The following is a 27136-nucleotide window of genomic DNA, read 5'->3' on the forward strand; positions in this document are numbered from 1 at the left end:
CCGCTGGAGAAGAAGACACGCGGCATGGGTTTGGAGGACTCTTGACTGTATATCCAGCTGGATTGTAGACTAGTTTACTAAAAATAGTTCATACTAATTTCTTAAGTGCGTCAATGACAACAATAACAGCAGTGTTTGCATTGACATTTTGAAGGATACGCAGCAGCAGAAACCTCTCAGAGAGTGAGGTAAGTAATACTCATAATCATAGCAAACTAGCTTAAACAGTAATTGACATACACTTATTAAAACTGTGGTATAAGACAAATGTATTCATAATCCAAAAATGAAAAATATAACTTTAGTGTTCTTTAGTTTGTCCTACATGACTAGTGATGAAGTGCAAAATACAGTCAGGATCGCTAAATGTAGGCTATATCATAAATTCGGCAGAAATCCTATATTTTTACATTATCTTTATTATATGCATGCATATAGGCTATGTGTGACATTTTATATCTGTGAATTTCATACAAAATATTCCCTGCAGTAACTAATCACACATGTGACCCTCCCCTTGGCCATCCATAGTATTTGTTTTTCCTACTATGGGAAGTCAATGTCGACAAATCTTGTGTTTAATAGAATAGACATACAGGTTTAGAACAACACATTGGGGGTTATCTAGTTCTTCTGTGTAGTATTACAGGGACTAGCCTGTACACTGCAAAAAATGATTTTCAAGAAAAAATGTCTTAGTATTTTGTCTTGTTTTCATAAAAATATCAAAAAATTCTTAAATTAAGATGCTTTTTCTTGATGAGCAAAACGACCCAAGAAAGTAAGTCTAGTTTTTAGACCAAAAATATCAAATTTAAGTGATTTTGTGCATAAAAAAAGCTAAACAAATCTGCCAATGGGGTAAGCAAAAGAATCTTGAACATTTTTCTTAAACAATAAATTCAAGAAAAAAATTAGAAAAAATTGAAAACAAGACAAAAATACTAAGAAAATGGTTTCTTAAAAATCTTTTTTTTTTTTTGCAGTGTATAATAAAATGTATGGTTTCTGTATTCATATATTCAGTTTATCCTTTTTTTGTAGATAAAAGAAATCTAGTAGGAAACATAATAGCATTTACTTCAATATATACCGACAAAATAAACAAAAATAAAAATACACACTTAATAAAGTTAAGTCTTTATTTAAATTTTTCAACACATATCAAACTGTTTGTTAAGATAACAAAATGACATTCTATAAAGCATATAAAAGCGTTGGATACATCTATACACTGTTGTCACTAACAAAAGTGCCTTTAAGAAAATAACATTCCCCATAACCATCATCTGTAACTATCTCTTCTGTTGATTATACAAAACAAGCCCATTTCATTTATTTAAGGTAAGTGGTGGCATCCAAAAAAACCCATTAAAAATGCATTTGCACCAAACAGGTTAGCATTAATTATAGAACGGCAACTTCAAAGAAGCGTATTGTCAAATTGTCAAAAATACGATTTTCTCATAGAGTGAGAAGATAATATAAATGTTTTGGTTAAAATCTATATTCTCTTGAATAGTCAGTGCTGTTTTATTCTTTACTAGTGGAAATCTGCAGGTTTGGTTTTGGGTTTTTAAGGAACCGTGATGTGGAAGGGAGTACCTGGTACAGTTTCATCCCCCCATTTAACAATAACTACATAATTTCCTTTTTCCTTTACTGCATAGGTTACGTTGTAAATCTTGTTTCCCATATGCTTAACAGCTACATCTTCACATGGAGTTTTGGGACCATGAACACCAACCATCAACATGTTTGTACCTGAAAAAAATAATGAAAATACTTGACTTTTTCTCTAAACACAACATATTTTCCATATAACGCATTATTGATTTTTTTATTTTACCTGCGTTACTACAGTCAACCGTAAAGTTGTTCTTCTGACCCACATAGGCTTTGGAGAGGCCAGGGCCATGACACACGACCTTACTGGCATCTGATGTTGACTTGGATCCGGCCAAAGAGCTGTACGCTCCGGACAACTTAGAGGTTTTGGTTACAGTCTCTACAATGACTGATGAAGTTTCGTGTAGACTGTGACCCCCAGACAGACGCATTCCTAAAGCAAAATACGGAAATGTGAAAAGCCATAGTTGCAACTTTAACAGTTAAACAATCTTATCAGTCATTATTTTTTATTTAAATTAATCTTTTCTTTTCTTAAGAAGTCCTCTAAAAAAATAAAAAAGATAATTTTTCAAAAAAAGTCTTACCTGTAACCTTTGCTTTGAAGGGACTGCCAACAATGTGCTGTGGCCCACCATACTTTATGGATATAAGATAGTTGCCTGGTGCCATAGGCGTATAAGAGATCCTGTAACCCTCTGGGCATTCAGTACAGTCCATTTTGACCTTTGAAGGGCCATCAATAGTAACAGATAAAGCCCCTGATCCAGCATTGCATGTGTTGACGACAAACTCAGAGGCAACCCCTACAGAACAACAAGAACAAAGGGTTTACACATTGTTAAAGGTGATGAATTGCTTACATAGGCGTATAAACAACTTCGGCATAATACTAGTCATTACATCACCAATATTTATCCAGCAGAATAAGAGTGGACCCATACCTGTGCGGCCACCCTCGAGTCCTGAACCAAAGGCAGATACCATGCCTGGATCGCCAACATGTTCTGCCTCACCAACCCGAACTCTGAATGGGCTACCTGGTATGTGGCTTCCATTAAATTTCACGTCAATTGAATGAACACCATTCTCACGTGGAATGAAGCGAATTGCATTCTTGTCTACAAAAGGAGGAAATTGTAATGCGGAGTAAGTGATGGTGGTCTATTTGAAATAACAGGTTAGCCATATATCATTACTTTTGTAATGTAGCATTAACAGTAACTCACCACTATCCAGTTCAGTGACATAACACTCTTCGACCACACCAGAGGGAGCGTGAACTTTAGCATCTATTACACCTCTCGCCCCATTCCTCTGAACGGCAAATTGGGCTTCATAATTCACCTTTAGATCCTTCTCCTGAAAGAGAGACAGGACAAGTTTATAAAGTACACAACAACAGCAATAATTAATTTTTAATACTTATTTAATAATTAGATAATAAGATATGTAATTAGATATAACTTAATAATTAGATATTAAACTGTATTGATTATAATTAAAGTAATAAACTGCTCCAAATGCTTCAGTCTGTGAGCACTCTAAAGAATTGCTGGGTTATTTATAAGCCATGTTGGGTAAATATTGGACAGAACACATTTGTGTTAAAATTGACCCAATGCTGGGTTGTTTTAACCCAACTGCTGGGTTATTATAACCCATGGTTGCATAACAACAGCTCGAGATCGGGTTATTTTTAACCCAACATGTGTTGTGTCTAATATTCACCCAATTATGGGTCAAAAATAACCCAGACATTTTTAGAGTAAGTGAGCTGTCTGAATGAATCCGTTTCGGATGAATCAATTTAGACCATTTTGCTTACCCATTTAACCAGCTTATTGAGAACAAGTAACTTAAATTATCTACTAAAAAGTAAATATTTTATATAGACGTTCTGATTCCCTGATTAAACAAGGATGTGTCAGTAAAATTTAACTGGGGCACATGAGGATTTTACTGGCGCTTGTGCCCCAGATAAAAGAATGGTATGATGTCCTTGGCCCTTGAGAACACTTAATCCCTGCTCAGCAATATAATATGACCCCTGGACAGAAGTACAGCAATGGAGTCCAGTTACAGTTCAAACATAACACAGTGAGCCACAGGCCGAATGAGAGATGTTTTGCCAAGTCTTCATTTCACTGTTGCTCCATCTACTAGACTGTGCTTAGTGGGCTCTATTGTATATCATCTTAGCTGTCATGTCATTTCACTGGGATGGCATTCTCAATACAATACATATTGTTACAAAGCAGCTTCATGGCATGATGTCAAGCCAAAGTCAACTGAAGCAAGAAAATAACTCCAAGATGTGAAGAGTTGTTCTTAAGACATAGATTGGCTGTTTGGAGCTTACCTGAAGACTTGTAACAGTAAGTCGACGTGCATCATCGGACAATTTTGCCACCGGAACGATGAAGGGGCTATCTGGTATATGCTCATTATTGAACTTTATGGAAACTTCATAGTCGCCTGAGAGGTGTAATAGAGAATAGATATACAGTGATTTAAGATGAATTTGTCATTTGAAAGTATTTTTCAATGTAGGCACACTCATAATAAACATTACCTGGCTCCTGCACTATGTAAATAACCCCACAGGATCCATCTTTTCTATCCTCGAATGAGATTTCAGCTTTGCTCGGACCCTCCACAGCAATGGACAGACCACCAGCCCCAGCCTCTCTTGTCCAAATACTGAATTCAGCTGTCATTTAACAATAATAAAGTTCAGAACTTGAGGGAAACAACTGCTGATACTGAAAGCCCTTGTGTGGCAAATCTCTTACAGTGTTCCTTCATAAGTAGATTAAGAAGAAAGTGTCCACTAAAAGACTAAATGCCATTTTAAATGTAATTAAAACATACCTGGAACTCCTGCGACTGCTCTCTCGAGTCCTGTACCTCCAGCACGAACTTTGTGGGCACCTCCTTCTCCAAGGGGCCCAACCGTAAACTGGAAGGGGCTTCCAGGAACATGTTCACCTCTGTATTTAACATTGACTGTATGAGGGCCCATTTCAGTAGGAATGAAGCAGACTCTGTATGTGCTGTCCCCACTCTCAACAATCTCTGCATCTGTCACCTTCCCATTAGGGCTGGTCACCTGGGCTATCATACCCTGAATCCCTGTGTCACCTAGAAAGAGGTCACAGGTAATAATGAAATGAATGATTGTGATGATAGCAAAATAAAGTATTAATAACTCTTCATTCTTACCTTCCTGGCGCAATGTACCAAAACTACCCAGTCGCTCTCTTCCTAGTAAGGACTCAAAAACGTCTTTAAAGGGGTCGCCGCCAACCTGTGTGCTCTCCTCCATGTGTACTTCTCGCTTCGTCTCACCTCCGTGAGTCTTGCTGATTTCTGTGCGTTCTGTACGTGTGTAGGTGTGGCTGCTACGGGTGAAGGTACGAGTCAAGCGCTCCTGTGCAGACATCATCTGGAACCAATTTCCTATGTAAAAATAAAATGAAAGCAATTAAACTAGTGTTATGATTGTTCTAACACTTTTAAAGATTTTCTTTAAATTCACCTGGAATTTTAAGGTTGAGGTCGCATGTGCTTCCTACTGAAGCAATAGAAGCAGCGTGTCTTTTTCTCGTTATACTCTCTTTCATGCGTCCTTCTCCTGCTACCTTCACTGTGAAAGGACTTCCTATGGAATGTACAAGCAAACACAAAATTCACATTTTTATATATTTCTAATATGGGGAGTAAAAATGGATGTTGCCTTGTAAGTGTTTATGTAGCTCAATTGGTATAGCATTGCATTAGCAGTGCAAAGGTCCACAGGCAGCACACATACTGATAAAATGTATATCAAGTCACTTTTTATAAAAGTGTGACAAATGCGTAAATTTAAGGAAACACCAAAGGAAGTAACCTGGTATGTGTTTTTCTGCAAACTTGATGTTGATGATGTAGTTTCCTGGTTCTGTTGGACAGTACTTCACTTTGCAGGTTCCGTCTTCCACATCCTCACAATTGATATCCACTTTACTTGGACCTTCGATTGACAATCCAAGACCTCCATATCCTTTAAGAAATAATTTCAGTTAGGAAAATCACAAGTTTGGATTTTAAATTGTTAATGTATCGTTGAGAATTGTTATTTAAGAACTTACCGGCATTTCTAGTGTCCACAAAGAACTCTGCCACTTCAAATGTATGAGCCTCAACAAGGCCTTTACCAAACGCCTTTACCCTGCTGGCCTCGCCAATTTCAGAAGGCCCTACCATAATCTTGAAGGGACTGTTGTTCACATGTTTTCCACTTTTTCTCACGCTAACCTCATGCTCCCCCACTTCCTTCGGAGTAAAGGAAAGACCAATGTGTCGAGGTGGGGACAAAAAAGATGCAGAGGTTAATCAATGACAACATCTACAATACGAAGAAAGTAAAATATGGCTTCTAGTGCCTACCAATGTGTCGATTGGGCAGTCTCTTCAGGAGGCATGGTTCCTCTTTTCCCGAAGGAGCTTTGATGCTGGCCGTTAAAAAGCTGAGGTCTGTTTCTGTGATCTTCAGTGAGACGTCTGCCGCAGAGCCAACATTCAGCTGAGACCTTCTGAGTGAATCGTCACCTACATAAAGAAAAACAATGACATGTGGCGACTACAGAAAGACACATTGAACACTAGTTTACTTTATTGATGATGTTGCCATACCCAGGATTTTAGCAGTGAATGGGCTGCCAGGAATGTGCCTGTTGTCAAACTTGACAATGATTTTGTAATCACCAGGTGTAGTAGGCAAATAGGACACAGTACAGGTACCATCTTTATTGTCTTTGCAGCTGATTTCAGCTTTAGATGGACCCTCCACAGCCAGGGACAAGCCACCTATGAAATAGCAACAACAAACAAATGTTTAAGAATTATACATACATTTTTAGGAAGAATGCAATAGAAGAATATCTGAATTTGCTTCATAGTAACACCCTTAAGTACCTTGTCCAGCATTCTTGGTGATAACAGTAAAACTGGCTAGTTTATTTACTATGCCATGACACAGACCAGGTCCATAAGCTGTTACCATTCCACTGTTCATTGCATCCACATAGAACTGCAAAGGACTTCCTGTGAATTGAATTACATTGAAACTATGATTGTGAAATGCTTTTTGGGGCCTGCATTATTGTCAGTCTTTAAGATTCAATACAATGTGTAGACCATGTGAAAAGCGAGTCTAACCTGGGATGTGGTTGCCATCATATTTTATATCCATTTCATGCAATCCCTTCTCGGTTGGCTGATACTGCACTGTGACCGTTCCGTCTTTATTATCCCTGATTAAAGGACGGGCTGTCTTACCAGAGGGCATACGAACCTCTCCTGGAAATAAACAACCAGCAAACAAAATGTAACACTAGAAATGTTTTTGTCTAAATAAACAGAATAAGAGAAATAATGCAATTATTAATGAAATAATGTAATGTGTTACCACTGAGTTCTCCCTGCTGAACAGTAAATGGAATAACTAAGTTTAATGGTTGGAACATAGGCTTTTTGTCATCCCTTGGTGTAACAGGCTGATCTGTAGCCTGAAATAAAAAAGAGAATGAAGAAACAATTCAGATTGAGTTAACGTTTAATACAGTTATACTATAATTCTGTCATTTAGATACATTGAATCCTCTTATTCAAAACCCTGCATTGCAATGTCCAGGCTAAGTGCACCTGTTTTGTAATATCACTTACCATGACTTGAAAGGGGCTGTTGGGAATGTGTTGTCCTCCAAAGCGAATCGTGATGACATATTTGCCTGGCTCAGGTGCAGTGTAGTAGATATCGAAAGTGCCGTCAGGATTCTCTACAACGTCCATGTCCAGCTCCACGCCATCAGGGGTCAGCACTGTACATGTCACCTTCCCTTTACCAGCTGGTTTAGCATCCACAGTGATGACTGTCTCCTCTGCCCTCCTAATGTTGGGCCCAAGGCTTTCTGCTCATGACAAATAACGATATAGTTAAAAACCGAAGAACACAGATGACTTAGTGTATGAGGTATTACGTTAAAAAGTTTCTCAAGGACTTACCAACTCTATGCCCTCCAATAGACACTGGAAATAAATAAAAAACAAACAAAAATCAGTTTTTGGATTGTGCAGGGTTGGGACAAAACAATAGAGTCCAGAAACAATAATTTGATAATTGAGGCAATACCTGTGAGTAGACATTTGCTGGCATCACCGGTGGGAACAGCATGGACATTGTAGGGTGAGTATGGGATGTTTTCTCCTCCATACTTAATAGTGATGGTGTAGCGGCCTGTCATGTCTGGCACGTAAGATACTGTGTAGGTCCCATCTCTGTTGTCATGGATGCTGGCTTTCTTTGGTTTTCCCTCTGGGTCCTAAATTAAAGACCGATTTTAAATGTATAGCAACCATTTTGATCAAAAGATATCTGCATGCAGAAATTGTTATGTGAAAGCTCACCAGTATTTGGACCGTCAGAAGGCCTTTTCCTGCATCTCGAGCATCAATGGTGAACTCGACTGGCATACTGGCTGCCACTCCTTTAGTGTCCAGACCAGGACCGCTGGCACGCACCTTACTGGCATCAAGCATGGGGGCTGAGTTGACTTTGAATGGACTGTGAACATCCACAAAATTAAAGAGAACTTAAATATCATATATCGCATGAATTTTGAAATATACAGCTTTATGATATAAAAACTAATGTTGACACATCATAAACCATCATAAGCTTGTGAATATAACTAAATACAGCCAGAAAGTCTTATAATGTATCCTATTCTATTTCCCAAAATGTCTTGGTAGGTCAAACTTGGAAATTGATATGCCTCTGTCTATGATCTCACCTTCCAGGTACTTCTTGGTTGGCATATTTGACAGACACAGTGTACGGTCCCTCCTGTGCAGGGGTGTAGTTAACAGTATGTGTTCCATCACGGTTGTTTTTAACAACGACAGGCTCTAGAGCCCCTGTAAAACAGAAAAACAACATTACCACCAGCCAGAGGACAGAAAGTGTATCCACTACTGTTCATTGGGTGATTGAGTGTGTTAGGCTGACTGAGGTCATTTTCGTAGAGGACTGGGTGTGTCAATTACCTGTTGGGCCATACAGCTGCACCTCTAATGGAGCCAGTCCCGCCTTGCTGCTGTCTACAGTGAAAGTCTGTGGAACATGTGCTGCCACCCTGTTAGCAAGTCCAGGACCCGAGCACTTCACCTTACTGACATCTACCACATCCTTCACCGGCACACGGAATGGGCTGCCTGGGAACAGCAGTGGAAAAATAGTAAACTAACAGCTATAGAACAATGGTTTTGAAAGATAGGTAATGCAATAAAATATGTATTGTTTGTTTTACCTGGAATTGGAAGTCCTCCATAAGTAATGTTGACATCATAGTCTCCTGAAGTGAAAGGCACATATTCAACGCTGCAACTACCGTCTTTGTTGTCTTTACAGAACATTTTCGATTCTGAGGCTCCTTCAATGGTCAGACCTAAACCACCTGTTCCAGCACCCCTAAACATAATGATGAAGGGATGTACAGTGACTTACAGATGATCCTAAACTGATCCTGCCTCAAACAGATATAGCAGTGTCTTTTCCTTTTACACATAGACATTATATATCAATATACAGCATATACCTTGTCTCCACTGTAAAGCAGTTGGGTTTGTTGACCAGCCCACTTTCCAGTCCTGGACCATAAGCACGAACACGAGTTGGGTCACAACCTTCTACAACCGACACCCTAAAGGGGCTCTTGGGAACAGCAACATCGTCATAAAAGACCTCGATCAGATGCAGACCTACACAAGCAAAGAATGTTTGTTTGTAATTTAATATATAGATCAAATAAGAACCTTTTGAAGTTTCATAGCTTTAAGATTGTGCACTGTGTCCTTAAATGTTTATATATAGGCCCAGTTTATTAGGGAAACTGCAGCTGTTAATATTATTAATATAATTTGTACTTCTTGCCAACTTTGCAGAAGGTGCTGGTCAGAGACTCAACTATTTCATGACCTTTTATTATAACGCATGTCCTATTTATAAACTCCCTGCATCTGTGACATTCCTCCGCATACAGTATTTCTTTATAATTGCCTCTTCTTGTATAATGTACCTAGTACAAACATACGTCTTTCAGGCTGTTCAGGCTTCTACACAAAAGGTTAATGGATAATATTATTCTCAGTAACACTTTAAGGGCCATTCAATTTAATTTCTTTAGTAAACCCATTCATTCAACACTTGCTGTGGCATACCATCCTCAAAAGCAGTGTATTCCACTCTATAGGTGCCATCTCCCTTATCTGTGATATATGCATCTGTGTTTGCGCCAGATGGATTGATGATGCGGATCTTGACATGATTTCCTTTGGTCTTTGTTTGTGCCCTGGCATCCACAATAAAGTGTGTAGTCACCTCCTTGAGGACCCCTTTACAAAAAAAGAAAGTCAATTTGGCGGGTTTGATTCCCAAGGAACACACATACTGTTAAAATGTTTAGCTTTGGGTAATAGCATCTACAATATTACCTCTTGGTTCAACTCCCGGTCCATACACTTTAATTCCACTTGTGTCCACAGAGGGTTCCACTTGAACATGTATGGGACTCTTGGGTACCTGCTGACCTCCATATTTAATGGTGATGGTGTGCATCCCATGAAAAAGAGGAGTGTAGGTGACTGAAAAGGTCCCATCATTGTTCTTTTGGATCCGAACTTCAGCTTGAGCCCCTGAATCTGACACAATCTCAATGGTAAGTTCAGCCTCTCCAGCCCTACTGCAGTCCACAGTGAAACTGGCCACCTCTCCAGCTTTAGCTTTCTCCAGTCCTGGGCCACTCACTGTTACTTTACCAGCATCCAGAGCTGACTTGACAACAGCTTTGAAAGGAGAGCCAGTGATATGTGCTTCCCCGAACAGGATATTGATATTGTAGTCCCCGGGTTCTGTAGGCAGGTAGGCAACAGAGCAGGTGCCATCACCATTGTCTTGGCACTCGATCTTAGCCTCACAAGGGCCTTCCAATGTCAGACCCAGACCGCCAGCACCTGCACCTTTAGTGTCTATAGTGAACAGTGCAGGCTGACCCACAATACCACCTTTAAGTCCTGGCCCATATGCACGCACCTAGTGTGAAGTACAGTAGCATTAATTTACAGAGCTCATGCAATCATTTCACATACTCAAGTGAACCAAAATGCTGTCATTTACCTTTGAGGGGTCGGCAGGCATGACCCCCTCCACAGAAAAGGGACTTCCTGGAACAGGGTTCCCATCATAGCTGATGTCCACCTTGTAAAGACCCTCCTCAGGTGGGATGTATTTCACACCGGTGGACTGCTTGGTCTTGTCTGATTCTAATTTGCAAGGTATTTGTCGACCAGATGGTGAGGTTATGCCCACATTTAACTTGCCCTGTCCACCGGCCCCTTTCGTGTTGACAGTAAACTCCTGATCCTTTCCAACTTCCACTTCTGCGAAACAAATTTATTTCAGTATAAGGCATACATTTTTTGTAAGCAGAAGCAATTTATGTGGTTCAACCTTGAGCTAAAATGCTTACTTTCATTAAGTCCTTGAACCTTGACTTTGCCAAGATCTAATAATGGGGCTACAGTGACGTTAAAAGGGCTTTTGGGAATGGGGTCTCCTCCATATGTTACCATGATGGCCATCTCACCCTAAATATTTCAAAGTGAACATTGTGTCATTGCTTATTCCTATTGAAGGCAATTTAAAAATAGAAAACAGTAGTGGTCCTTACCTGGTGAAGAGCAGTATACTTCACAGTGTAGGAGTAGTCATGGTTATCAATGATTTCAAAGTCTTTAACAGCATCTCCTTTGACAGCAGTTTTAAACTGAACTTCTGGTTTAGCCTTTCCAGATCCCTTAGTGTAGATGGTGAAATGGGTTGGAGTGCCCACTTGAACACCTGAAAGTCAGTTGTATAACTGAGTCAGTCATAATTGGTGTAGGTAAAGTGTTTAAGTACATGGCTGACACTTACCTGTCTTGTTCAGCCCAGGTCCCTCAGCTCTGACTTTACCAGCATCATGAGAAGGTTCCACCTTAACTTTGAATGGGCTGCCCGGGATTTCCTGTCAAACACCCAAATGTGATTGCTTGATATAATCATTCAACATTAGTGTTGAACTTAAGTCTTAAAATAATTGAATGTGTCCTTAAAAACAGGATGTCTAGGAATGTTTGCATGAAAATTGTTGTACCTTATCTGCAAAGAGCACCATAATGGTGTACCGGCCAGGGCCAGGCGGGGTATACTTGACTGTAAAGGTGTCATTGTCATTTTTAATTATGTCAAAATCTATATCTGCCTCTGCTGGACCCACCACACCCGGGGCACACTTGATCCCAATGCTGACATCACCTGTGACAAAATCACAATGGTTAAAAGACCATCATATTGTGTCATACAAAGGGAATAGAAAACTCCAACTTGTAAACAAACCTTGGCCAGCTTCGCTACAGTCCACAGTGAAGTAAGTAGGCTCATTAGCCTTTAGGCCAGTTTTCTCGATCCCTGGCCCAAAGACCTTAACTTTGTCAGGGTGACAACCTTCGCCAACAAGAACCTAGAGAGTTTTAAAGTGATATATTATTAACAGTAAACAAAGACATGCAAATGACAAGACAAATGTTAGGTACATACAATGACAAAATCTTTAAAACAACAATGACTGATGGTATTAAACACACAATTCTATAATGAACCTGCATTAAAAACTTACTCTGAAGGGACTCTTGGGTATGTTGACCTCACCCCAAGAAATTATGATGGTGTGTTTTATTGGCTTGGTTGGAACATATATGCAAAGAAAGGTTCCATCCCCTTTATCAGTAATCTTAATGTCAATGACACAGCCTTCAGCATCCTGGAAAAAACACAATCAATAACCAATTTGCACTACCAAGTTGAGTTTACCTGACTCTGACATATATACACACCTGAGCATAGATCTTCAGGCTCCCTCTACCGGCTGCTCGGGCATCAACAGTGAATTGAGTTGGTTTGTTGACAATAACTCCAGAAGGCTCCAGGCCTGGTCCAAAGGCTTTTACCTAAATATAAGATCCCACCCAAATTAACAACACTGCCATTGCCAACATAACTGTAAAGAACATGAAAGGTTTTCCCTTAATATTCTTTCTATATGTCCATCACCTTTTCAGGAAAGACATCATTGGCTGCTGGGAGTATGTGGGCCATGAATGGGCTGTCTTTGATATCTTCATCATCACAGATGACGTGCACTGCGTAATCGCCAGGTTCAGTGGGCCAGTATCGCACATCACAGGAGCCATCACCTTTATCGTCACACTCGATCTTAGCCTGAGATGGGCCCTCAATAGAAAACCCTTTATAGAACAGATATATCACACAAGCATTAGCCATCCTTCAAACCTACCTTCTCCATAAAGAAATTCTAGCTAGAATGACCTACCTAAAGTTCCCACTTCTGTACCAATGGCCTCAACGACAAAATCAGCGGACTTGCCAACCATTCCAGTCTTCAAGCCGGGACCCCAAGCTCGGACTTTCTGTGGTCCAGCCTCTGCACCAACCTCCACTTCAAATGGGCTGCAGCAAACATATTTTGAAGCAGTGTTGAGACTGAAGGAAATATATGTGACAAAAAGTGTATATTTACATTACATTAGGATGTGCTGTTAGTTTTTACCTGCGTGGGATTGGTTGTCCTCCCCATGTTATGTTTACATGATATTTTCCAGGGTGAACAGGACAGTAGTCACATTTGTATACTCCGTCACCGACGTCACGTACTTTCACAGGTATCTCTGCTCCACCTGAAAACATAATGTTGTATGAATTTCTTTAACAGAATTATAATGAGAAGTGGAAGGAGCAAAGACAGACAGTTCAGAAATGACTCACCTGGGCCTTTTACAGAGACCTTCAGCTCTCCAGTTCCTGCCCCTTTGGTAAAAACATTAAAGTCTGCCACCTCCTTAACACGAACACCTTTAGGCTGCAGTCCTCGGCCAGTGGCCCGACAGGCATTGGCATTGCTAGCTGAAGAATAAAACCAAATAAATAGATTATAAAGTCTACCAAGCACAAACTGAAGCAACGTTAGTAAGATATATTGTATGCCGCAATCCTTGTGAGCAAAATGCCATTTGAAATGAACAACTCTTTGAAACAATCACATTAAAATTCCCAGAGGACACCTGTGCAAATATAATATTCTATTTTAAACAACATAAACAACAATCACCAAATTTCAGTTACACTTTACATGTCACTCTTCACCATTTCTGTGGCCCTATAATATAAGCACACACTTTACACATTGTGTAAATTTGCTTTTGCTTATGCAATAAGCTGACACAAGCAAGCCCATGTGTAGCTAAAAGCAATAAGCCAAAACATTGTACTCCCCAGTAGGGTACAGACACATCGACCCGAGGCGTGTGCAAAGCCTAACGTGAACGACGGCGCACCTTTCTTTTTAACAGGATGTATCTGGACCGGAGCCACGGCAGGGGGTTTTGGGGGTGCTACAAAAATAAACAAGTGTGTTTGGGTGGGCGGAGTTTCTTTGACCGATTTTTTGTTTGACTGTTCTGTATCCATTTTAAAGATATTTGAAGAATTCAGAGTGGAGACAGTATGAGAGATGAGTAAACGAAACATAGTAAAACAGATACTCACCCTCAGAGATCTGCACTTTGAAGGGGCTGTTGGGTATCGGCTGTCCGGCAAAGTTCACATGGATAATGTGGGGTCCCTCCTGCACAGGTTTGTATGTGCAACGAAATATGTTATCACCTTTGTTTTCCAGAATAACTTCCACGGTGTTGTTTTTATTCTGAGGATCGACAATGACCACACTAACATCACCAGCCCCAGCACCTGGAATGTGACAGAACTGTGAGCAAGACCGTCTTAGTGAAAAATGTATCCCAAAATACAGCTTTCATTTTACACTCACCTGCTGTATAGATGTCAAAATAGGTGGGTTTATGAGCGACATTGCCCACTGGCTCCAGACCAGGACCACGTGCTTGGACTTTGTTTGGATCACCAAGAGCTTTTGCCACATTTACCATGAAGGGACTCTTATCAATGTCCTGTCCAGCGAAGAGTACCTTAACCTGGGGTAGAGCAATAAACATTTTCAAACATGCCACTTGAGGGAAATTGGTTAAATACTCAATATATTTCTAACATTTAAGTTGTGCAGCTGTTCAAGTACCTTATGGAGACCTTCAACTTTGGGCACATAGGTGACAGAGAATGTCCTTTTCTTGTCGTTGTTGGGCACAACTTTAGCCTAACAAAATAAAAGATAATTTTGGATATATTTTTTAAAATGCAGTTTGTGGTTTTCTAGAAATTACAAAAGGAAATTACAGAAGGCTCCTGCCTCTCACCTCCTCTGTATGGCCTTCTGGGTCTTCTACATACACAATTACTTCACCAAGTCCCGCTTCAAGCGTTTCCACAGTAAACACTGCTGGCTTTAAAACCATGTTCCCCTGAGGCTCAATACCTGTTTATAAGAAAACACATAAAGCTAATATTTTATTAAGGTCAACACTTTGAAAATTGTATGTTTTTCCAGTACGTATTGCATATGTGTTGTTTCTTGAAGTTAAATGTATCCAAACAAAGCACAAATACTTCTTCTTTAGTCTTGAAAATGACTACACATCACAACAGTTGAGTTATGTGTAGTGCAGAAACTGTTTTTTCTGGAAAGTCCAGATTTCATATTGTCTGCTTTCTCACCAGGTCCATAGGCCTTTGCCTTTTTGGGGTACAGCTGCTTGGGCTTCACTGGGGCTCCAGGCTTTAGTTTGGCTTTGGGAAACTGAGAGAGGTATGTCATCACCGAATGTTCATCTACGTCTGGATCCACAATTTCCTCTGGAGCTATCACCTACAGATCAAAGATTCATTTGATGTTAGATGGTAAGTAAAGTCATTGTTTTCGCAACTTCAAAATAATAAGCAAATTGTTCCTGCAAAAAAAACTGTTCCTGAAATTTTTTTTTCAAAATATATGTCACTATATTAAAATGGTGACATTTTAAAATGTCCCTCTCTTATCAAGTTATCCAGCAGGGGGAGCAAAGAGTGCAAAACTGACACAATCCCGACTATTTTGAGAATCGTTTATTTTTAATATGTTTTCAAAATGGATATGGGAACAACGCAAGAACTACAAATCAGCGTCACCATTTTCTTTAAACCATCACTTCTGCTCCACCATCACACGGTGGTGGCAATTTCTTCATATACTATATTTATCAGCAGAGCGTTGAGGTTTCAGAGTGGCTTTCAACAATCCAGGGACAGGATTTACCCGGAGCCAGACCCCTCCCACATACCTCTCAATAGTCAGCAGGGCATTCAGCCCCAAGTATTTATGACACACACGTTACACTATCCATGGAATCTCACACTTTACCAATAGGAATAATAGAACGGACAAACACCCTGCCAAAGTGCTGAAACCACTGTAATGTTTAACACAAATCCCAGATATGACCTTCCTAAATTGAGACTGAAGTATGGGATAAAACTCTCATTACCTAGTGTAGTGTAGCTGTAATAATGAGTGGATGGTTACCTGTGGAACACCAAGCCAGTCGTCAGCCTGCTGCATGGCTTCACGGGCATTTTCGACAGGCTGGTTGGGGTCCCATGCTTTCCAGTCAGGGCACAGACCTGCAAAAAGATAATATCATAGTATTATATGAGTGAATCTTTATCTCCATGAGAAATCTTCTTACACTGTAAAAAATTAGAAAAAGTAAGTTACCAGGTTGCTTTTAAAATTTGGTTTTAATATGAATTAATTCAGACAAGCAGATAACTTACTTCTTGGGGTATAGCTTAAAGCAACACTAAAGAGTTTTTGCTCTTTGCTCCCCCTACAGGTTGTAAGCGGAATTGTCCATTACCACTGTCGTAAATAATTTAGCCTACTGCCGCAAAGCTGGCTCTGATTGGATTGTAAGTCTGCCGTAAAGCAAGTTTTTGTAGTTTTCACTAGAAGTACAGGACCGCGACCCGACGGTTGGAAACTTCTTTAGTGCGGTTTTGGCCGATAGAGGGCTGCAAAGCGAATGTGAATGTTTCGGGTGGATGAACTTCTGAAACTTTTTTGAAAACGTTATTTTAAGGTAAAAAAAAACTCTTTAGTGTTGCTTTAAGCCAGGACTAGGCCTTAGTTTAATTAGGAAGTATAACTAGTTTTAACAATCATGCCTTACTAAAAACATTACTTGTGTACATTTTGAGGCGAAACAAAGGGCACTGATGTATTTTAAGATATATCAGTACAAATTATTTTCAGTTTAGACAGCTCTTATTTTTTGGTCTAGGACTAGGTCTGGAAAACCGCCTTTTTAAGTTGAACCAACTTTTAACTTTTTACAGTGTAGGGCATGTCCACAATCCTACACAATATCATGGTAATCTGAAACTATTTTATGTTTTAGTGAATTGGTGGCTACTTATGTCATTCAATATGTCAATATTTTGTGCGTTCTGCTTTTACCCTACACTTTCAAAAGTGAAAAGTTGGACTTAACTGTATTTTTTAGGTGTTTCCAATTAAAGTAATTTTTTAAGTTGATCCAACTTATACTTTTTACATGACTGGGTTTTGGGGTGGCGTTAGGGATGGACCTTCATGCTTCATGCAGCATGAACTTAATTTGACGTGTGATAAGCTGACATAACTTGGAAAAACAAGTTGAACTTAATTTGTTAAATTAAAGTAACATTAAAATATATGTTACTTATTTTTGATATGATATTATTTTTACAGTGTCACCCCCTCATAGAAAGTAGTTTTTCTGTGAGGGCAGGTTGCACTACACTGTAAAAAAAATCTGTAGAAATTACAATGGTATTGCAGCTGGGTTGCCGGTAAATTACCGTAGATTTACATTTATGTTATTTACTGGCAAGAGTTTGTTCAAAGTTAAATAAATTTTAAATATTAACAAGTCTTTATCTTTACAGAATAAAACTATACAATAACAGTCTCATGCAAAGCATTCTGGGAACCAGAAATCATCATCAACCATTTTCTGTTTTTTTTTGCTACAGATTTTGTTTCCCAGAATGTTTTGCTTGATGCTGTTTTTTAGTTTTACTCTGTAAAGACAAAGACTTATAAATGCTTAATATTCATTTAACTTTGAACAAAATGTTGCCTATAAATAACATGAATTTAAATCTACGGTAAATTACCGGCAACCCAGCTGCAATTTCTACGGATTTTTTTTACAGTGTAAATGTAAATTTTCAATCTTCGAAACTAAATAATAGTCTGTTTTATTGAAACAATGATACTTTTAAAAATCACCTATGATTTCAGGCCTCTCATAAACCCGCTCCGCTGTCTAAACACTGTAAACAAAACTGTCCGAACAGATGTACAATGTAACCTTAATATAAAATAACCAGCACAGTGTATGCGCTTATAATTGCTGTGGTTTGTCAAAAGACAGTAGCACCCTGTATGGTCATGACTGTCTCACGAGGACTGCTTCATATCAACTACACTAAGTAAACACTTTAGTTCACTACTGCTGTCCTCAAGTATATATCCATGTGAGCAAAAAGTAGGCCAGCATGTCCATAAATGAAATAAACTTGAATGTCAAAGTATTAGTAGCCAGAATTTACCTGACAAGTCTCAGGGTAGTGGGTCTAGCTTTAGCTGGGTTTATCAAGCTTCCCTATACCCAGCCACCACTGTCCAAAGTCGAACTAAGCTAAAAGCTAAACCACACATACAGTATCATGTCGTCATGTTTACTTACCAGGGGCGCAGTTGTCCACCAGTGCACCGAGGGCCTTGCCATCCCTCCAGTCTTTATTAAAGTTGTTAATAGGAAGCTCTGGAACCTTGTTCTGAATCCAGCCCAACAGTCTTTGTTTAGGTGTGAGTTTCTTAACCTCTTCATCGTCCTCATCATCCCACATTGGCATGGAGATGGAATAATGTAGAATGAGTGTCCAGATGAGACCGAGAATTAGCTTCAGATTCCCATCTACAATAGCTTTACTATCTATAGAGGACAGAAGACGTTGAGTAAATTGATGTACATGAGATTTCAATTCATTGAGTCTATGCTTGGATAAGCTAAGCCATTATCTGCTAATGACTGAAAAATGGGACATCAGCGGACTACATTTACAAAAAATATGGCAAAACAGTTGCAGTACAATCAATCAGATTAGCATGTACTTGAATACTATTGTTCTGGATGACAAGCAATATGAGCTGTTTAGAAGTCAAGTCTTCTGATTACAGTACAATTTAACCTACCCAGTCTTACAACGTTTCGTGATATAGTCACGTAATTTATTTAATTATTTTTTCTTACAGTTTTTCGTGATCGTATAACGAATTCCTGTTTTCGTGTGACTATCACGTATTGGTTACTCAACTTTTTCCTGTTTTTAAACCATTGTCGCTTCGGTTTAGGGTTAGATTTGGTGCTTGCATTAGAATGTCACTTTGTGTATTGGTTTATACTATTTTTTCTGATTTATTTTTTATATGTCGCCTGGCGTTAGGAATAGAGTTGGGTTTGGGTATGGATGTCATTTTATGTAAATCTAACCCTAAACCGAAGTTACAATGGTAAGAAAATAGGACAAAACAGTTAACCAATACGTGATAATCACACGAAAACAGGAATTTGTTATACGATCACGAAAAACCGTGAAAATGTATGATAATTTCACGAAAAAAGAATCAAAAAATTACGTGACTATACAACGAAATTTCGTGAGACTGGGCTGAATTTAACATACTGTAGTGCAATTATATATCATATCTAAAAATAGATCAGAGGTCAACATTTCTATACACAAAGGGAGGCCAGATGATATGTCTCGTCTAATACTATTTATAATATGGCTGGGCAGACCTAAAATAAACTTTCATGTTTGTCTTTCAGCACACAAGATTTATGACTTATTTTCCATTTCGGTGAGATTGTCTGAAGTGAACTCACAGACGGTGTTGAAATAGACCTCCTAAACTTTAACCCGACACCTCAACTTTAAGAGAGTGAGGTAATGAGCAGATAAAGTTTATGAATGTGTTTGATAGAGGTCTGTCAATAATCCGTACTCAGATACAACAAATGCAAACCACCCAGAAATGATGTTTGTTAATGCTATTATAAAGAGTTACTAAGTATGAGAAGCACAAATAACTCACTGTTCATAGTAATAGAAATGTTATTACCATGTATAATAATGTAATAATATCTGACAATAAAATTTTTCACTTTAAACTTCAAACTAATCAGTTAAATCAGATCTTACCTATAGACACTAATTTGATGTGCTCTCTGTCCAAAAACTCCAGCGCCACTGAGACGTTCTCCAGCTTCATTTGTCTGAAGTTTGGTCTGACGTTATGTTTTCTGTACATTTTCTTCTGACTGAGGACCTCCAAGAGAGCGATAAGTTTGAGGCCATCGTTCAGGTCTTTTTGGAGGTCCGTGACAGTCTTATTAATGCACTTGAGATGTTCATTGCACCATCTGGTGAAGGTGTTCTGCTGGATCTTCTTCCAAGGCGCGTCCTCGGCCAGATCTTTCTCCGTGGCTGGCATCTCCTCCTCTTCTTCCCCGAGGTCTGTGCCCTGGTTGTACTGGGGCGGCTGGTCGTCGAAATGAGAGTAATTGCTCATTATGCACCTTTGCTTTTATACGTCTAATGCGAGGGTGTCGCCTCGAACGGGTCGAAACGCGGATGAAGTTTAGAGAAAACACACAGGCTTTCACAGATGCCTGCGAAAGAGGTTCTTCTGTCAAGACGGTGATAGATTATCCGATTTACGATTTACAAGGCGCCGGTCCCCTTTTTTAATTCTCAGTGTAGTGGCAAATGTAGTCGCTCCTTCTTAATGGACGCTTGGAGGCTGAAGGATATCACTTTATGAAAGATGAAGTTGAAAGCAGACAGCTGTTGTCTGAAATGCATGGGGAGAGCGTGAATGAAGGGGTTTTTAAAGGGCTCAGGACCCCTGGGATTACATCACACTGATGTCATGCTGTATACAGGAGTCTGACCAAGAGTTTTTTTTGTGTGAGACACTCTGTGATTGGTTTGTGGAGATACACACACTTATTTTGGGACTGTTGGAGTAACAGGGAGGCTGTCCTGTGCGCTCATCGGCCCTGCGTGACAAAGTCATAAAAATAGAGCGTGACACCGGCCACACTTTGTGTTATAGCGTCTGTGCCACATAGGATACATGACAAGCTATTATAAATCATTATTTAAAGAGAACATCTCTGAATACAAGCAGAGCCCTTTGATGCTAAATTATTTATTTATACAGTTCTTGTTGACTGAAATGTACACATATTCTTCTGTTATTATTTTGTTTTGAACCGGGTTTTTTGTAAATTCAGTTATTGTGTGTGTTGTGGACTGTATGTTTACATCTGTTACATTAAATAGTTACTCAGAGCAGTACTAAATTACGAAAAAAATTAAAAACACCAATTTGTGTTATGCCTACAATCTGATCTCACAGGAATTTGTACGTATTTTATGAGTTTTCTTATTTGTATAGACGGTTTCAGCAGTAACAACATAAACAAGCGGCTTTTGTGGTCAACACGTAACTTCCGGTGAACTCCGCTGAGAATAAATAACAATAAAGTTCTTTAAATGTAGTTTATTTATATAACAACTAAAATAAACAACACACAGATTACCTAGGAAACCAAAACATTTGTTATTTTCGACCGTGAGTAAAGTTCGGAGCAGACGCGTATCGCATCACCGCATGTACGTCCGATGAAACCGTCTATGAGGGGCGTGCACACCAAGGCATTTATGCCTAGGGCGGGGCAAAAATATTGATACAGCTAACTATCGTGGTAAATTTTCCCACAATAGTGTATCGATATTTCAATCTCTAGTATCGATATTGAAAGCCAGCAAATCCCTCTGTGTGCATCAAACGACCTCCTCCGCCGCTGCTGTAGTTGTCGCTGTTTAATTGTATGTCAAATACGACCATTCGGCCAATGTCTCAGAAGTTAGCGGTAGTGAGAAAATGACAGAAAATTTTAAAATGCCTGCAGCTTTCAAAGCCGACGTGTGGAAGCACTTTGGCTTTAAAAAAAAGGAAAAAAAAATCCATCTCTATTTTTTTACATTTTGATAAAAAAAGAAAAAGTATTGCAATGTATCGTAACATGCAACCTACTGCAACGTATCGTGTCGCAATGTAACGCGATATATATATATCGTACCGTGAGGCCCTTTGCCAATACTCAGCCCTATTTATTCCAGTGTATGTTTTCATTGTTTTCGATGGAAGTGTCGCGCTTTTCAAAAATGCCAGCAGCTGGAGGGTTTTGTCCGCGCTGAGCACCGGCACTTAGCGTTTTTTTTTTTTTTAAGTTTTTAACTTTTGGTGAAACGCTCAGCTTAACATTGGCACTTTTCACTCGCCGGTCCAATCACAGTGGAAAAGGGGTGGGACAAATATCACAATTACTAACCGGCGCATCATTCAATGACTGATAAACAAGGTAGAAGTATCACAGCAACCAAAGCGCTCGGCTGAAAAAAGCTGTCAAGCACCTACAGTCTACATTTTCAGCAGCATTTAAAGGCCTTTGTGTGCATGACCCCCAAAATTCTTACAAATTGATTTATACAAAAAGTATGATAATTTTGCCACATTGTAAAATACACTCGAATTGCCATTCGAGATTGTGTTGAATGCCTCTTATGAATGCAAAGCAAATGACCCCAACTGTGTATACAAGTAAAAATAATTTCTAAAATTTGCAGAAATGTTAAGATTGTGGAATCTCTGTCACAAAGAACTAAGATCACAATGAGTTTACATAGTATAGTGTCCTTAATAAAGTGCATAATAAAGAGTTTATGCTGTACATACACAACAGATGAACAATGAGTGAAAAATAGATATACTGACAAATTGCAATATTTGTCTGTGACTGTTGGTCTAATGTGATCTAGAATGTTCTGACTCTTTCAGTCCCTGTCATCTGGGTTGAGTCACTGTCACACCGTGTTTGTGTAAATGTCTTGAGTTGCAGGACTAAATGGCACAGTTTATGTTCACCCTTGTGTATTTTGAGCTGTCCTCTCTGTTCAGAGCAATAAGCAGACAAAGTGAGTCAGCACAACAGATTTAGACTTGGTTTAATGTCATTATTGGCACATCAGTGACACACTAAATGCTAGATCAGAGTTTAATATTAAATTTAAATCTAGCACAGAATTGTGGTGACAGTCATTCTGTTTTATAATAAATCATTTATTCTTAAACATGAAATATTTTGGACCACAATTTGCAATGTACCTGAAGTTGCCCTGTAAACTTATGATAACTTCTGTCAGAGCTGATGGTGCAGTGGGCAGTGCTCTGACATGTGGTGCAGACACACTTTCGCAACCCAAGTTCGAATCCTGGCTCGAGGTCCTTTGCCGATCCCGTAACCCTCTCTCCACCCTGTCCTGTCCTCTCATACTATGAAATAGAGGCAAAATCATCCAAAAATAACTTTAGATTACTTCTGAGCTACTAGTCATGAATCTTCGCCAAATGAAGGTATGCAGCAAAGCATTTGTGAAGCCACAACACGCACAACCTTGAGGCCGATGGGCTACAACAGCAGAAGACCCCACCGGGTACCACTCATCTCCACTACAAATAGGAAAAAGAGGCTACAATTTGCACAAGCTCACCAAAATTGGACAGTTGAAGACTGGAAAAATGTTGTCTGGTCTGATGAGTCTCGATTTCTGTTGAAACATTCAGATGGTAGAGTCAGAATGAGAACATGGATCCATCATGCCTTGTTATCACTGTGCAGGCTGGTGATGGTGTAATGGTGTGGAGGATGTTTTCTTGGCACACTTTAGGCCCCTTAGTGCCAATTGGGCATTGTTTAAATGCCACGGCCTACCTGAGCATTGTTTCTGACCATGTCCATCCCTTTATGACCACCATGTACTCATCATCTGATGTCTACTTCCAGCAGGATAATGCACCGTGTCAAAGCTCGAATAATTTCAAATTGGTTTCTTGAACATGACAATGAGTTCACTGTACTAAAATGGCCCCCACAGTCACCAGATCTAAACCCAATAGAGTATCTTTGGGATGTGGTGGAATGGGAGCTTCGTGCCCTGGATGTGCATCCCACAAATCTCCATCAACTGCAAGATGCTATCCTATCAATATGGGCCAACATTTCTAAAGAATGCTTTCAGCACCTTGTTGAATCAATGCCACGTAGAATTAAGGCAGTTCTGAAGGCGAAAGGGGGTCAAACACAGTATTAGTATGATGTTCCTAATAATCCTTTAGGTGAGTGTAGATTACATAGGAATTTTTTTCGACAAGATATTTATTCAAGATTTCAGTTTAGCAACTAGTCAAACCACTAAACAAACATAGGCTGGAAGTAAAGTTCTGACCAGACGCATTATCGCGACACAGCACATGCGTCCGATGAAACCGTCTATACCTGCAGAAGTGTAAAAGAAAAAGCTGATTCATAGCTGGCAACTGCACAAATGTTGAGTTTTAATTTACATATGATGATTTATGGCACTGACTAACTTCCAGACCTATAAATAGAGTCATAGAGTAAAGTGTGCAATGTCATTCAGGAAATCCAACTCATGTTTAAAAACCTTTAATAATCTTATACACTAAAAAATTTTTTTGGTGTAGAAATATATATTATATTTACCATCATAATTTCTACATAGTAATATTAACATTTATTGAGGACTAGAGTAAAATTATAAATAAATATCACATTAATTCATGTACAAAATTGTGTGGGAATAGTAAGTTGTATTATATATTTTCTTGTATTATTTAACTGTTTTTCTCTGCACATAACTAAGTACATTTTAACCAAAAATTTAGAGTGTTCAAGTCTTCTTAAAAAATTTCATTTAGTTCATTTAACTTAAGTGTATAAAATTCATAAAACTAAAACATTCAACTGAAATGAACTTTAAATTATCCATGTAGTAAGGAATACCCACAATATGTTGATTATTTAAGCTTTATCACAGCATAAGAACTTATAAGAACTCTAACTACTTAAATATTTGTTAATAAAATGTCTTAAGAGCTTAAATTTGATGTTGTTTTGTTGAAAATTATAATTTTGTGAAGTCACCGTTCAGGTGATCAGTGTTTACTTATGAACCCTGCTCAGCACATTTTATTGTATTTATCTCCACAGTGCTGACAAGGCATGTCAAAAACACAGTTTTTTGTGTGTGTGTTTATGTGGAGAATCAAGTTTATTCAACGACTTATAGTTAGTCATGAATTTTGTGTTATAATACCATTTATAACACTAAGAGTAACTTAGTCCATAAAGAAAACAACAAACAGAAAATACAATCTACCATACAACAGTAAATAAGATTTATTTAATATTTTTAGGACAGTAATACTTCAGTATTCAAACAAGTAAATAGGCTTTACCTAAACAATTAAGTGACATTTACTTAATTATTTAACAAATGTTTTGTGTATTATTAAGTAGATTTTATTAGATTTTGGTAGATAAGTTGTACTTAAAAAAGTAGTAAATTTTCACCCCTCGCTTTTGAAACACATAGAGAAGCTACGGTAGCCGCCACCGGAAAAACATGTTATTGACCGAGACAACATAGGGCGCACTCACACTATCCAAACCAAACCGCGCTCGGGCGCGTTTGACCCCCAAAGCCTGGTTTGTTTGACAAGTGTGAGCGCTCTATTCCGCGCCCGGGCGCGTATTGGTTAATCGCGCCACGGCCGGGTTGCAGAGGTGGGCCGGAGCGCGGTTCACTTGGGCTCAGGCGCGGAAGGCTGTGGTGTGAGCACATTCGCGCCTGAGCGCGATTCAAAAGGTGAAGACGTCAGCTGCGCGACCACTCACCTTCATCTGCCGCCGTAAAAACCTTTTGATGCGCGCAGCGGGGTTACGTGAATGTCCGAGCTGCGCACGTGACAGATCAACTAAGCAATATGATGACATGTGAGAAGGCTGTTTGTAATCGCGCACCAAACGACTCCGAATAAAAAACACAGACTTATCATTACGGTGGGTTCCAGTGTTAAGAGAGAGCTTTACTTCCTCCTCAAAACAATCGCATTTTAATGACGAAAGCGCGCCCGGACTCGGATCGATAAAAAGTACAGTGTGAGTGCGTGCACCTGGGGGAGTAGGGAGGGGTGACAATCGCGCTGGGGCATGGTTTGGTTTGGTTTGGATAATGTGAGTGCGCCCTTAGTAAAAAAAGTTTGTTAAGGGCTTCTATAGAAACATGGCGGCACAAAACGGCGACTTCTACGTAAGGGGACCCTCTGTGTATGTAGATAAAAATGTCTAATTCTACGGTTCATTATGAAAGGTCTTTATACAACCCTGATAATATAGTTTTGTATTTTATTTTGCATTTCTGTCAAGAGATCCTTTTAAAAATTACACACTGCACCTTTAACAATCCTAGGAAAAACAAAATTTTTAATAGGGTACAAATACTTACCAGAAACACGTTCTCAAAAGCCCACAAGAGTGAAAATGATTTGTTAAAAGCTTTCTATGGTGTTGGTGAAATACAAGGTAAGAATAATTAAAAACACTGTCTCTTTATTTTTAATGAAAATTAAAAATGGTCTTAAAAAGCTTACAACTGAGCATAAAAACACACTCCAAAAAAAACACAAACCTGTATTCTGTAAAAGTTTGGTAAATAGCCTTTATTCTATTGGATGAGGTATATTAAACTAATCATACACTTTTAAAAATAAAGGTGCTTATAGGGTTCTTAACACCCATGCCATAGAGCATGGGTCACCAAACTAAGGCCCGCCACCCCCCTTTGACCGGCCCCCCAGCCCCTCTGCCCCCCACTACTTGAACCGGCCCTTTGAGGCAATTTTATTTTTGTAATTGTTCTTTGGAAAGTAATCATATGTTCGCATCTGGTATTTGTTGATTTTTTAAGCTAAAAAAAATTGATTTTAAAATTAACTATATTTGCCAAATTTTCGTCACCTGACATGCTCGCGATCAAGCAGTAACAGACAACACACGTGCAGATAACTGTCACAGAACTGGCAGTGTTCAGGACAGCAAAATGGCTAGCATTAAACAAAAAGTTGATAAGATAGTGCAGAGTTTTAAAAGAACAGTGGACCAACGATTATTTTTTGTTCAGTGTAAGGACCGTTTGTATTATATGTGTCAGGGTCTCCATAAGGAGGAGTTAATGGAACCCAGATGCAGGCTTAGAGTGTTCACAAAACAATATTTATTTGGGGAAAAAGGGACACAAAACAAAGACCCACTAGGGGGTATAACAAGGTAAACGATAAAGGGCAGACTTGATAAACCAAAACACTAAACTTGACAACAAACTTGACTATGAACATTTACTATGACTACTCACAAGAAAACA

General features: G+C 39.0%; 1 protein-coding gene across 1 annotated transcript; it reads right to left on the reverse strand.

Annotated features, from left to right (window-relative positions):
* Window positions 1–1128: 1128 nt before the first annotated feature.
* flnca (filamin C, gamma a (actin binding protein 280)) lies at window positions 1129–20354 on the reverse strand. Its single transcript, XM_073868377.1, has 48 exons — window positions 19985–20354; window positions 18466–18714; window positions 16257–16354; window positions 15413–15563; window positions 15055–15173; window positions 14877–14954; window positions 14613–14775; window positions 14333–14533; window positions 14122–14178; window positions 13553–13690; window positions 13338–13464; window positions 13101–13237; window positions 12821–13014; window positions 12604–12717; window positions 12387–12530; window positions 12107–12230; window positions 11865–12025; window positions 11645–11735; window positions 11400–11569; window positions 11199–11316; window positions 10847–11109; window positions 10165–10762; window positions 9892–10065; window positions 9270–9432; window positions 8982–9142; window positions 8719–8886; window positions 8466–8589; window positions 8080–8236; window positions 7805–7994; window positions 7678–7701; window positions 7339–7583; window positions 7082–7181; window positions 6832–6972; window positions 6589–6717; window positions 6307–6480; window positions 6059–6222; window positions 5763–5964; window positions 5522–5674; window positions 5171–5293; window positions 4855–5091; window positions 4504–4773; window positions 4205–4342; window positions 3992–4107; window positions 2859–2991; window positions 2574–2750; window positions 2217–2435; window positions 1850–2062; window positions 1129–1764 (listed from the first exon to the last, which is right to left on the reverse strand). Exons 1-48 carry the CDS (start codon window positions 20352–20354, stop codon window positions 1577–1579), a joined length of 8148 nt encoding a protein of 2715 aa, XP_073724478.1. The 3' UTR covers window positions 1129–1576.
* Window positions 20355–27136: the final 6782 nt, after the last annotated feature.

The sequence above is a fragment of the Misgurnus anguillicaudatus genome, chromosome 6, assembly GCF_027580225.2.
Source record: "Misgurnus anguillicaudatus chromosome 6, ASM2758022v2, whole genome shotgun sequence".
Classification (NCBI taxonomy): Eukaryota; Metazoa; Chordata; class Actinopteri; order Cypriniformes; family Cobitidae; genus Misgurnus; species Misgurnus anguillicaudatus.

Excerpts from the sequence above, each read along its gene's own strand:
- flnca (XM_073868377.1), bottom strand. The coding sequence starts at position 20,354 with ATGAGCAATTACTCTCATTTCGACGACCAGCCGCCCCAGTACAACCAG. Across the intron at positions 6,223-6,306 it reads ATTCACTGCTAAAATCCTGG|GTGACGATTCACTCAGAAGG; the intron begins GTATGGCAACAT and ends TTCTTTATGTAG. Across the intron at positions 5,675-5,762 it reads TGTGGACACTAGAAATGCCG|GATATGGAGGTCTTGGATTG; the intron begins GTAAGTTCTTAA and ends TATTTCTTAAAG.